The sequence below is a fragment of the Eublepharis macularius genome, chromosome 3 (assembly GCF_028583425.1).
Source record: "Eublepharis macularius isolate TG4126 chromosome 3, MPM_Emac_v1.0, whole genome shotgun sequence".
NCBI classification, from domain to species: domain Eukaryota; kingdom Metazoa; phylum Chordata; class Lepidosauria; order Squamata; family Eublepharidae; genus Eublepharis; species Eublepharis macularius.
In genome coordinates, this window is record NC_072792.1 from 95,629,770 (window position 1) to 95,644,040 (window position 14,271).

The window sequence follows — 14,271 nt, forward strand, 5'->3', positions numbered from 1 at the left end:
CTAATGCCCCCTGGCAACTCACTAGATGCACTGGTGGAGGACTGCATGTCCTCATCGACGAAATCACTCCACGTCTCCTTCTTCGTCCCCATGCCAGGAGCAATGAAGGATGAAACGGGAGCTGAGACTGCTAAAACGAAGGTGGTGACAGGTTCATGGTGAACCCGTCACCTGAGATGTTCCACCAGGCATATTTTTGAGGCCGGTCCAGCAATCAGACTGAGATGTTCTGCCAGGTATATGGCTGAGGTCGGTCCAGCAGTCATCTGGAAAGGCTTCCAGCCAGCCTCTTGCTGGGAGGGGGGAGCATTAGACCATCTGCCCACCTCATATAAGTTACAACTTAAATGGAATGGCCTGTTCCCCTCCTCCTCCCAACCCCTCTGCATGTTACTGGCAGGGGTGGGTTGTAAGGTCACTGTCTGCAGGGGTGTTTTATGGAAATTCTGCATTTTTATTGTGAATTTTAATGTAAATTATGTTTTACTGGTGTAACCAGTCCTGAGCTTGCTCGTGGGGAGAACGAGATAGAAGTCCTATAAATAAATAAATAAATAAATAAATAAAGTGGCAAAGACATCTTATAGGACATTTTTGAAGGCCTAGGAGATGGCTGTGAAAGCCACAAAGAAGGAGTTACCTGTGACTTCCATTGTGTCCACAAGCTCTAGCCTGGCTCAGTTGTTTAGAGTAATTAGATCCTTGACATCCCTCTCAGAGGGAATTCGGAAAGATAACCAATTCAGCAATCAGATGTGAGGCCTTTGGAAGCTATTTCACAGATAAAATCTTGTCACTCCACCGAGACCTGCCAGCCACAGTTGATACAGTACATGAACTGGAGGCCCCATGACCACCTTCAGGTCCAATACTGGACCAGTTTAGTCAACTTTCCCAGGACAAGGTTGACAAGATCCTGCGTGCTGTGAAGCCTACTACTTGCCTCTTAGACCTATGTCCATCACGGCTGGTGAAAACTGGTGGTGATGGAATACGGGCTCCCCTGGTAGATTTTATCTACTTGTCCCTGAGTACCAGGACTTTTCCAGGGGTTTTAAAAGATGCAGTGGTGAAAACCTTCTTGAAGAAACCATCTCTGGACCCTACTGATCCAGCCAACTACCGCCCAGTTTCGAATCTTCCGTTTCTGGGTAAGGTAGCTGAAAGACTGGTCGCTGAACAACTCCAGATATTCTAAACTACTCTTCCATCCTAGTCCTGTTTCAGTTCGGCTTCTACCCAGGCCATGGGATGAATATGGTGCTGGTCACCCTCATGGATGACCTTTGTTGACATCTGGATCGAGGCAGATTGGTGCTGCTGTTGTTCTTAGATCTAACAGCAGCATTTGATACGGTTGATTATGCTATTATGACCCACCACCTTGCTGACATGGGGATACATGGGACAGCCTTGCAGGGGCTAGACTCATTTCTCCACAGTTAGGGACAGAGGGTAGTGCATTGGGAGCAGGTGTCGCTACGCTGCTTTTTTGTATGCAGCATCCCTCAGGGGGCGATCCTCTCCCCTATGCTGTTTATCTTCTATATGCACCTCCTCATCCAGATAGTCCGAAGCTTTGTTCTGGGCTGTCACCAGTACACTGATGACACCCAGCTATAGCTGATGATGGACGGCCAGCCAGATACCACCCCAGATGTATTGGACAATGTGGCTACATGGTTAAAACAGAGTTGACTGAAATTAAATCCAACGAAGATGGAGGTCTGTACCTGAGCTGTGGGGCAATGGGATTGAAGATTCATCTTCCAACCCTTGACAGAGTGCTATTAACACCTGCACCAACAATGAGGAGTTTGGACATGATCCTGGATGCCTCACTCTCAATGGAGGCCTATGTCACAGCGGTTGCTAGATCTGCATTTTTCCATCGTTGGCAGGTCAGGCAGCTTGTCCCCTATCTCTCCCCGTGCAACTTAGCTACAGTGATCCATGCAACAATCACCTCTAGATACAATTATTGTAGCTCACTGTTTTGAGATCGACTTGGAAACTACAACTGGTCCAAAATGTAGTGGTCATGTCCTTACAGGGACATATACATAAGCGCACATATAAATTTGGTGATACATCAGCTCCATTGGCTCCTGGTTGAATTCTGAATCAAGTTCAAGGTTTTGGTTCTAACATTCAAAGCCCTAAGCGGACAAGAACCGATATATCTACAGGACTGCATCTCCCACTAAGCCCCTAAAAGGGCTTTGTGCTCTTCTTATCAACATCTACTGGCTATCCCCAGCCCAAAGGATGTACACTTGCCCTCAACAAGAGCTAAAGCTTTTTCAGCTCCAGTGCTGGTCTGGGTAAACACTCTCCTGGCTGAAATCTGGGCCCTGCAGGATCTAATGCAGTTCCATAGAGCCTGTAAAACAGAGATGTTCTGCCAGGCCTATGACTGACCTATGACTCACCACATTAAAACCATTATGAGCGTTTTCATTGAGGCAGACTTTTGAGATTGGTTTGGTTGCAACATTGTATACAAGAAATATGTGCCTGTTGAAGAAGTGAAGTATTCACGAAATGGGGTGAGATCTTATATGCTGGCGAATCCCATAGGCGTGGCATATGAAGTCTGACTGCACGTCGGACATCTGTTTTCCATCATCCTCTGCATTCTTCATACTGCACTGACTTTTGGACATTATAGCCGCTTCTGATTTGGGGTGGTTTCCTTCCAACCACCCTTACTGGCTCTTATTTATGTGAGTGCCTGCGTGCACCCTGATACTGTTTCTGTCATTGTATTTTTTGGTTTACTTGTGAAGAAGTGCCTGTGTGCACCCTTATATTGGTATTACTCCTTTGTCATTGTATTTTTTGGATTACTTGTGAGGAAGTGCCTGTGTGCACCCTTATATTGGTATTACCCCTTTTGCTGCCTGTGAGCACCTTGGTGTTCATTGGACCTGTATTTATTGGTATGGTTGTAGTTTATGTATATACAATTTGACGTTTAATTAGTATACACCATTTTTGATATTTATTATATTCACATTTTTGATATATTTCTGTTTCAGTGGCTTCATTGTGTGCTCATTGTATGCGTTTTATTTTGAGGCTTCGGTTTTCTTTTTTCCTTCCGCTTGCGTTTGTACCGGGGCTGCCCCTCCTTTGTTTTCCAGGCCTATGACTGAGGCAACAGCAATGCATCTCCAATGGCGTCCCCAGTTCTGCCTTATTTTATAACAAACCAAGAATCCTCCCTCTATCTAATCACTATACAGTCAAATATATAGAAACAGTTTAATCTTATACACTCACTATGTAGTTCAATAAATATGAAATGAAACGAACCATAAATATACAACAATACAATCACTAATATCACATACAAATTATGTCGTACCATCAGTCAATACATACACATTGTACACGACGAACCAAAATAACTCATAATATCGAAGTGTAGTGACCAGACTCCAGTACTATTACATATATTTAGTGATAGCAATCAACACACATTCCAAACAGGGAAACCACTATAAGGAAGACCACATTCCAAAAGTCCATTCCGGGATATCATATTAATATCGTAAATATAACCAGTCACTCCCTCCAACTTGTTCCATAATAGGAAACTCTGCCGTGCAAACGGTGGAGAAGCTCTCGTAGGTGGTGGTTGGAACTCCGCCCAACAAATCTCTAGCCAATCTGTTTCGCAGCGCAAGCTTCCTCAGGGGCGACAATACAATTAGTTGAAAACCTAAAGATTCATAACAAATATCTGGTCCAGTCTTGTGTTGCCGGAAACAAGGTCCTCCTTTGAAAACCAAGCTGATCCAGATAAGCTAATGAGATGAAATGTTGTCCTGCCATGCATGCCTGGGTACCTCAACTCCCCTTCTTAGCAGTTTCAAGGGAGCATTGCACCTGTGACAGATTAGAGATGACTTTTAAAATGAGATCATTCTTTTCTGCTGATGCTTACATTGAAGGCTTTTATCTTTGCCAGACAGGTCAGGCAGGTCATAAACTTTTAACATAACTTAGGCTCAAGCAGGCCTGGTTCTTCACCAAACTGACTATAAATACATGCGGAATAATAATTTAAGCAATAAGTATAAATTCTCAAGTTCAGTAAATCTAACAGAGCAATCCTAAGCAGTGTTACTCCAGTCTAAGCCCATTGAAATCAATGAGCTTAGACTGGAGTAACTTTGCTTAGGATTGCACTGTAAGAGTCATATTTATTTGATTGTTATTTTCAAGAGATAAACAACACCATCATAGAATGCAAAAGGCAAAATTTTATCACAAACTTTTTCATTCCAGAACTTGATGAATAGTATCTACCATTCATTAAATTTATCTGGATTTTGCCAGTTGTTCCTTTGGGGGCTCTGATAATATATCAATTTTGTCATCAATACATTTTGTCATACATACATACATAGGCTTCTTCTTTTTCCATTTAGCAGCTATAGCCATTTTTTGCTGTGGTAGCCAAACTTTCCAGTTCTAAATCTGAGGAAGATGCATATTTTTAAAGGAAACCTAAAAAAATTACTTTTGGATCTAGAGGAATATGACTTCCTAGCATCCGATAATAAATTGAACAACTTTCGCCAGAGTGTTTGGATTTCTAAACAAGTCCAAAAGATATGTCTCAGATCATCATTGAACATGTACATTACTGCTAATTTGTGGGTTTAGTACTATTGGAATAATACCCTTAAGAAATTTCCCTTCATATTTACTATCTATTTTAAGAGGACATCATTCCATATCAATTCACATAGCTGTTAACAAGCAAATCCCATTTTCAGTATAATTTAAGCATGGATTATCCAGTGTTAAGAATAAATGCTAACAATATTACCACTCATTTTAACTCACCACAGATGATAATAGACTCAAATGTAGTCTTCTTCTATAAACCAGGATATATTTGCCAAAGTATATCTAATATGTCCCTAATCTGAAAAAAATGGTAATTTAAACCCCTTCATTCTATAAATTATTTGTTAAAAACTCAGAAATTATTGATTTTCTACCAATTTTTCTAATGCTACCAGGCTGTTATCCTCCAGCTTGAAAAGGTAGAAAAGCACAAGTGTCTTCTATCTGTTCATTGAAGTCAAAGGACTTAACAAAGTCTTTATTTTTTATCATTCTGACAATAGACAATTTACTGTTGGATTATTTATTCCTAAACCCGCATGTTTGAACCAAATCTGATGATTTAACTGCAGACTGTAAAGTAACTATGACTCCAGAGTAAGTGTCACTTTGTCACCTCATGACCACCTCTTTTTATATGGTAGTTAAGTGTCTTCATTGTCACTCTTGGTGGTTTATTTGACCATATAAAATCCTTAATTAATTTTTCTCAAGATGAAAGGATAGTGACATCAACTTTAAGTGGTAAATTTATAAACAGAAATAATATTTTAGGTAATAAATTCATCTTGTTATTAGAAATTCTGCCCCCACAATTAGCCTTTTCAGTTTCCAAGTGTGATCTGTCTTGATTATATTTTATGACAGATCCTAAATCATGATAAATCCAGACGCCAAGATATCTAACTGGGTGGTTTTTCCATTGATTGGAACTAATATTTGCCAAATTATTCTTTACTATCACCACATCCACCTACCCATCCACCTTTTAAAAAATTAACTTCATATTAAATTTATGACCTCTCCAATTGATTCCATTGGTTCAATGAGTGTTAAAGCTTTATCCTCTGCTTATAAACAGATTTTAAACCTCTGTTTCTGAAACATAACGCCATGTATTTTTTCACTACTGTGAATAGCTATTACAAATTGTTCATTAGCAAAACCAAATAATAACAGAGAGAGTGGGACAAACTTGTACCACAAGAGAAAGGGAATACATCTGAAACATTGCCTTTAACAGAGATTCCGGCCAGCGGTTGATCAAATAGTAATAATATGTTTCGTTTAAATGTTCCTCTAAAATTTAAATAGTCCAGAACAAATAAGTAATCATGTTCTACTCTATCAAAAGCCTTTTTGGCATTTAAAAAGATCATCATTACTTCCTCGTCAATATTTTTTGCTTTTTGAATTACGTGGAAAATTAATTTAATATTAGATTTCATCCTCTTTTTTTCAAGAAATCCTTCATCAGAATCTATATATGAAGAAACGATTCTCTGTAACTTTTTTAGTAATTATTGAAGATCATATCTTAAAATAATTTAAGCAAAGAAATTGGTCTACATGAATCTTAGCAAGTATGATTCTTCCCTGGTTTGGGTATGACAATTATTTTAGCTTCTTTCTAAGAAACTCAGGGTTTTTTTAAATGAATTTGTGATCTCATTGACTATTGTGATTAAAAGATGTTTAATCATATCTTTAAATATTTTTTAAAAATTTGCAATAAACCCCTCAGGGCTGGGGCCTTTGTTAGTTTTAAGACTCTGTAGTAAAAGGAGCTTGCAATGTATGACTAATTTTGGGGTTTTAATGTTTTTAAGAAATTCATGAATTTGCAAAGCTAATAGGTTTTCCTGATGTATGTAATTTCTTATAATACCACTTACATTGAACTAAGATGTCTTTTGTAAATAACAATAAATGTATTATTATTTACTAAATTGAAGTAGCCAAATTCTTGTTTCTCTCCTTCCAGAGTAATCTACCTAATCACTTTGATGGTTTGTTGGTAAATTCATAATACTTCTGTCTGATACACGTCTATAAGACTATTTTATTTCTACTGTGCTTTTAAGAGCTCAAGTTCATCCAAAATTTCTTGAATTCTCATAGTCTTATGTCTAGTTTCAGTTACTTGAATCTAATCTATATGTCTCTATTCTTGAGCTACTACTATTGGGACTGTTTCTATGTCATCCTCTATGGATATCCAAGTGGCATACATGGTTTACCTAACCTCCCTCATTTTATCCTTGCAATGACCCTACAAAGTAGACTACTGCATCTGTCTCATAGATTACTTGGCCCTCATTGGCAAACAACAAAGTTTAATTTCCACTTTTCACTTGCAGAATCGTATGTCCATTAGTATTTTCCACACAAGGATTGGGTTGTATGATTTCACTGCTACTGTGCAGGTTTTCATGTTCTCTGATACAACACAGTGGTAACAGGGGTTCTATAAGACAGGATTTCCTACCCCAGCTCCCCGGAAACAACCATCCCCCCCCCTCCATGACATCAGGACTTTCTGTTCTGAGTTTTTTAAAATCAGCAACTGAATATTGCTATAAAGTTATAGCATTATAACAATACTTTTATCGGGTTCTCTGAATTTCCAGTCTCATTTTTGCAAATTGTATCTAGTCCATTTTGTTTGGAGATATTATGAAAAAGGCATATTTCTGCAATAAAAGGCACCAGACACATTTTAAAAAATGAATGCTGGGAATTTAGCGAAACTGATAAGTTGTAATCAAGTTAGAACACTATAACAATATTCCATTGTTGTTGTTTTTTAAAGCTCTCTTATGATGGAGAGTGAAATAGCCACTTTGGGAGATTGGGGCAAGGAAAATAGTGCCAATGGGAGCAGGATTGGAAAGACCTGGACTTCCTTGTCCACATGAGTGGCTCCTTGGCTTTGCTGCTATTTTGTTCAAAACATTGCAGCAGAGAAGGTTTGATAAAGATCACAGGAATGACAGCAAAAACCTGGGAGATGAACAGAATGACCATGATGCTGTGAGCAGTTGGGGACGGGGCGAGACACACTTCCCAGTAGCACCATCCTTGCCATTTCCTTCCTCCAGATTATGCACCAAGAACTTTTTACACTCTGGGTATTCAAATATGTGTTAGTCTTTGAAAAATGCATTTGAAACCATGGAAAAAGCCTCTGGGGCGATAACTTGTAGTAGAAAATTGGAAGGGGGTGCAAAACAGTTAAGGACCTCCTCTTTGCCTGCTCCTTTTTTATAATCAGTTGGTGTATTCACAGCAGTTTTTTCATGCCGAAAAGAAGAAAAATCTCTATCAGGCCCTCATTATATGATTTGCGTGTAACCTATATTTTGGCCTTGAGTTGTGCTGGACCAGAAGCTGGAGTCTAGTGCTCCACACAACTTCCTTCTCTTGACAAATGGCTTCTTATGACAAACGGAACATCGTTCCATGATCTTCTCTACCTTCATTCCCCTATCATCTTATACTCTGCAACCTCCATTTATTTCAAGACATTAGTACCTTCACTATAGGTTTGTATTTTTGGCTCTGTTTTTATATTTTGTTTCATTTATGTATGAGAGTGGAATCGCTTTAACCTTTTCCATATTTGATTCTAGTATTTCTCTATCAATTTTAATATTCCTATACATATTTAGAACATCTTATTTGTGATGTTTAAATCCAAATTGTGAATTGATACATTGTTCATTTTAGTTGTAATTTTTATGTTTTATCAACCACCTTGAGTATAATTGTTTATTAGAAAGATTATGTATAAGTTAACTAAAGAAATACATTTGTATTTCATAGTTTCTAAAACAAACAAAAAACCTTTGAGGGACCATGAAGCTGCAAAATTTTCAGTAATATCTGTTTTAAGTCAGTGGAAATAATGTGAAAACTGAAAACAGTGGGCAAAGGATGAGCCCTGCACTTATGGAGGCTTTTAGAATTCAATAATATGACTACCAACAAGTGCATTTGTTTCCCTAGGATATTGACCTGCGGGTAAAATGGCCAAATGATATTTACTACAGTGACCTTATGAAGCTTGGTGGAGTTTTAATAAATTCCACACTAACAGGAACTACATTCCACATACTTATTGGTAAGAACATAAATTATGTCAAATATTCCTGTGCTTTTTTTTGAGACTCCTTCTGTGTTTATTGTAATTCCAGAGTGGTGGTTATATTTGTCTATTTCAGAAAAATTAAACTAATCCAGTGGTACCTTATATGCTAACAAAATTTATTTCAGCTTTTCTAAGTCAGATATTATTTCATCATATGCATAATGTACACATTCATTTAGCATGTGCATGTATATTCAAAGCTACAAACAGAACAACAGGAATGGGGGAGTTATTACAATGAAAGATCTGTTGTAAATCTTTCGATTGTGCATTTCCAAACCAAGGATTACAACAAATGCAGTTGCTATGAAGAGAGATCAGAAGGCCGAGTTTCTCATGGCATATATATGTAACATTACATTGAAAAGCACTGATAAAACAATATACAATCAAAAGAATAATACATTTTCTCAGAGTGCAGTTCACTCCCTTCATTTGTGTAATTTGTGTTGTGTGGTTTCATTCTGAGTGATCTTCTATGGCACCTGGGTCATATTGAACCTGGGTCTTTAGATTCTAGTACAGCATCTTAACTACTATGCTATGCTGATTGAGTATAAATTCAAATCTAATGAAGGAAAGTACAAGTTAAAATTTAAATCTACTCAAGAAAACAATACAGAGAACAAATACTGGTTTTGCTAAACAAGTGAACACTTGTAAAAATATGGGGAATCCCAAATTTAGAAAAGATTTAACACCTATATTAAGTTAGATATGATCGCTGTTCAGTCCTATGAGGTGGGGTTAGTACTGAACATCTTAATGACTTCTAATTTGCCAGTTCGCTCTGGATTCTCTTTTAGATTATGTTGCTGACTCCCCATCACACTGACTGGTACATTCTCAAGATCATTTACAGGAAGTTTTTAGTTATTGCTGGTAGCTAACTTCCCTTTATATATTTCTTTCAATGTATCTTTTTAAGAGCATTATCACAACAGTGTTAATCTGTGGTATTGCTAAAAGAGGGTTTTTATAGTAACATTGATTAGAATAATCACTTTACCCTTTTTAAATAAGGTATGACTAATCCTCTGTAAGTCAGTGTATAAATATTGCATAGTCATTAATTCTATATCAGTAGGCACTTTAGTGATAAATTATTAGAGTAATAGATTCTGAAGTTTCCTCTGGATGCAGGGGGTTAAGCTTTGAGTACCATTGACGAGTCTGGATCTTCCTCCATCTGCCTAGAGAACAGGAAAACTATATAGCTGGGAAAGGAATGAAGTCATTCAAGATTTGTGTGTACATTTCTCTAAACAACCATCATAAAAGTTCTGAGAGCTTTATTCAAAACATTTTGCCAATCATATTATCCCTTTCTGGGGAGCTGGGCTGAAATGAAGCTTCAAAAAGCATCTTAGGGAAGAGAGCCTAAGAAATCTGAAAACTTGAGTTGATGGTGGAATTGTTTGGGCAGTTCTGTAAATCCATTTACTTTTTGTGAGTTGGAGGAGAAGCTTCAGTTTTTAGAATTTAGCAAAACAGTATTTATTAACCATGCTTCATTCTGTTGAAGTAAAACTCATGTGCCAGAGCTTGGTGTGCTTTCCAGTGGGAGCACAGAACTACTGTGTGCATGAAATACCCATTAATTTCAGCAACAGGAGCAGACCTAAACATACGAAGCAAAGAATATGCATGCAGATTTGGTTCTTCTATTGAAATTATTAGATCAGTCCTTGCAGATGGATAGGGGGAAGCAACATGCCCATAAGAAATCACTGACCTGCCTACAGATAGTGACTTTTCTGCCCAATAACTGCGGATAGTATTCTACTTCTTTAGGAAACTGTGTTGCATAAAAATGTCCTTCTGTTAAATGATGCTTATTCAGAAGGCGAATCTGGATGTTGACTGTCTTGGAACTATTTGAACTGGCTTTTTATTAGAGAAAAAAAGGAGCAAATGCTGTCAAATAAGACGGACTTGTCTTTAGCAAAGTAGATGGATTTGATTATATGAAATTCTGTCATCTTTCATTATGCCTGAATACAAATCTTTCCTGAAGTGTGTATTTTTCACAGTTGTGTAGATGAACAGGTTCATCCTGTGATAAGAAAGAAGAAATTTTTGTAAAGAACTGGAATATTTCCTATTCTGCCTTTGACTAATGTTTCTTCTTAAGGCTGTGGATTTAACGTGAATAACAGCAATCCTACTATTTGCATCAATGATCTCATTATGGAGCACAATAAAACAAAGAATACACAATTAAAACCCTTACGTGTTGACTACCTGATTGCAAGAAGTGTAACAGTGCTAGAAAAGCTGATCAACACTTTTCAAGAGAAAGGTCCTAATGGAGTTCTTCCCCTGTACTATAAATACTGGGTACACAGGTCAGTAAATGTGTCTAAGGTATTCTGAATACCTAAGGTATTCATAAAAATTGAAATCAATGTACCATTGGAGGACACTTAAAGCTATAGTGATTCCACAGACTTTTAAAGAAAGTAAGCAAATTTTCAGTATTTATCAATAGTATTTGTTCATGTATAGGCATGTTTAACATAATCGTATAGGACAACAAGCATTCTTTAAAACCCATCAGAATGCTTGTACTTGACACATTTCTTCAAGCTAAATATCAGCCAATTAAATGAAGTGCTAAAATCAGAGTATATTTTAACTATGAGGTTTTAAAAATTACTATTGCTGTCAAACAAATTGGTCTAAATAAGGTGTATGAAACACGAAAGTCTTAGTGGCATTGGTTATCAGTATAGTCCATTAAATTAATTCCACCATATGTAACCTATGTTGAATGCATATGTATTTCTGAAGAAAGATCCTGTTTCTGGGATTCCCTGTGGCATTTGACTATTATAAATAGAATGCTACACTAGATGGACTGATGGTCTTATATAAGAAGAATTCTCTCTCATACAAAGTAAATTATCTGAGTTTTATAGAAGACATCAAGGGAACTATCTGATCAGATGTGTAAGATTCTTGGCGTAATGGCCTGCCCTTGCTTACATTACATGCATAGATAGTGGTGGGTGATTATTGTTCCTTGGTGAAATGTTTAAAAAGATTGCTTGGCTGTAAATCTAGATAATCATAATAATCAGATATCATGTAAAAATTGGAGGGGAGGGGTAGATTATAGCTACTATAACCAGGGACTTGATAATGCTCACTTTATTGAGTAATTGTTGCTTTTCATTTGCAGTGGTAAGCAAGTCCATCTGAAAAATGATGACGGGCCACTAGCCTGGATTGTTGGAATAGATGATTCTGGATTCCTTCAGGTTCAAGAGGAAGGCAAAGATGTGGTGACTGTGCACCCAGATGGCAATTCTTTTGATATGTTGAGAAACCTTATAATTCCAAAGCAACAGTAGTTTTTGGAGATGGCAAAACAGCAGGTCTTTAAGAAAACTGTTTTATGCTTCCTAGCTAGGGCTTGAGCTTGACTGGAGATAATATAGCAAACTGAAATTAGCTGCAGCTGAAGGATAGAAAGATTGTGTGCTAAGCAAAAATTGAATTTTGCATCATTTATTTGTTTTGAATTTCTAATGGCTTGAGGAAGAGGAGGTTCATTATATATATATTTTTTTCTCACAGCCTGAAAAGAGAGGGGCTTTATGGTAAGCATGAAGACTCTGAATTCTAATTTTTGGAATGGGTCACTTACCTGACATTTGCAACAGGAAATTCTGTGTGACTCTGTTACTGCAGACTTTTCCAATTATAGATTTAAAACTAATATTCCTATTATTTATGTACATATTCAGAAGATAATATATTTTGCAATAGAGTATTTACAGTAGTTGGTAGTTTTGCTTAGCAATGCCTCAGTGAGGTATCATTTTTATTGTGGATAAATCACTATATAGGATGTGTGAAAAAAGCTTATTTACATTTTTCTTTAGTTTTAAAACATGCCTCATGATGGTTAATAGGATTCAGTTCCTCTCCCTGTCAAATAGCTGACTGAAAGGGATTTTTGCTTTTTAAAAAGTCTCTGCACATAGTTTGCTGGAACAGAGCCAAAGCTCCCATGAGGCTGGTGTCTCTGCGTGTTCACATTCTATAGAAAACAATATTATTTTGAGATCTGGCTCTGATTCTCACCTTACTCATCAGCCTTTCACTTACTTGGAAAGTGGTCTCAATTTCACATTATTGTTTTGAAGCTTGGAAATTTCACAAATAGTAGTGCCTATGAAACAGGATTTATCTGTAAATAAATATGAGCTTTTAACCTGTCTTAATAACTAGTAGAATCTGTTTCTCAAGGCTATCTGTTTTTTACTTTATACATTTAAACCTCTTTCATACAGCATGCTACTTCATTTAGGCAGCATTTTTCTCTGCATGTGCATAACTTTGCCTAATTATATACAGGTACACAGTTATATCCTCTGAATGCTACTGATAAGCAAGTGATATATTCATCTTCTTTCTGTGTTTTGCTAAGACTCCTCACACGTGAATGTGACTTTGCTGCTTAAGCCCTCAGAATTCAAGCGTGCAGCCCCGTCAGCTAGGCAGTAGCCTGAAACCAATTCCTGTATATCAAGAGACTGGAAGTAACCTAGCCTCTTATTTGCCATTGGTTTTGTCAGATTCCTGTAATTTTCAGCTAAGAATGTACCCCAGATGCACTTTCTGTCTTATAACTAGAAGTGGTTTTTAGTTTTAAAGTTAATTTCATAAAGAATTACAAAATGTAAATAGTCTGACTCCAGTACAAATCCATGAAGCCTTAGAGAAAGTAAAGACATTGGCCTGTAATCTTGGATGAGCATGATACCCATATTTTGGAGGGTGAATGGTTTGGTTATAAATTACTGGAGATTAAGCTTTCCTTCCATTGAAAGTAAAGAATTTGAGCCTGTGTTGCATACTGTCTGTCCATTGTGGTGTCTGTATTTTTCTTGCATACTGCATTATTTAACCAACAAAATGTTAAACCAAGAGAGCATTCCTCAGTAGATCTAACAAGAATCTAATTCAGGTTTATTAAATGAGGACAGTATTCTTACAGTTGCTCTGATAGTTTCTTTAAATTGATTTATCCTACATTAAGCAGCAACTGAGAATTCATTCATTACAGGGCAGGGGACTTGCTACTCATTTTGGTGGCTGCCCCTTTAAAGGGGCACTACTGCCTGATCAGCTGATCAGCAATATCCTGCAAGGGCCCATATCCAGCTGCCTTGGTGGCAAAGGCAGCTGTGATGGACTGCACTTTTTAAAAGCCTGGAAAGTGTTGTACAAACAGTTGAAGAACTGTTAAGGGTTAATTTCTCACAGACACAGAGAGTGTTGAGTTACAGGCTACGCCAAGGCATTGGATTGGGTATCATGAGCTGAACTGGATGCTGGGGAGAGGAGAGTCTGATTTCAGCTCTAGCTGAGAGCCTAACCACAAGAGATACATTACACAAGGCAGGTCCACACAAGTTTACCTGGGAAGTGTAGTCGGAAACTCCTTCCCCTCTCTGTGAGAAAGG

General features: G+C 37.4%; 1 protein-coding gene across 1 annotated transcript in view; it reads left to right on the forward strand.

Moving 5' to 3' along the window:
• The window catches only part of HLCS (holocarboxylase synthetase), a 331,356-nt gene extending 317,500 nt beyond the window's left edge, over positions 1 to 13,856 (forward strand). The window contains exons 9-11 of the mRNA XM_054973805.1: positions 8,653 to 8,767; positions 10,929 to 11,142; positions 11,979 to 13,856. Of these exons, the coding sequence (XP_054829780.1) occupies positions 8,653 to 8,767; positions 10,929 to 11,142; positions 11,979 to 12,150 (501 nt within the window). The 3' untranslated portion in view covers positions 12,151 to 13,856. The remainder of the gene's footprint in view (positions 1 to 8,652; positions 8,768 to 10,928; positions 11,143 to 11,978) is intronic.
• Positions 13,857 to 14,271: the final 415 nt, after the last annotated feature.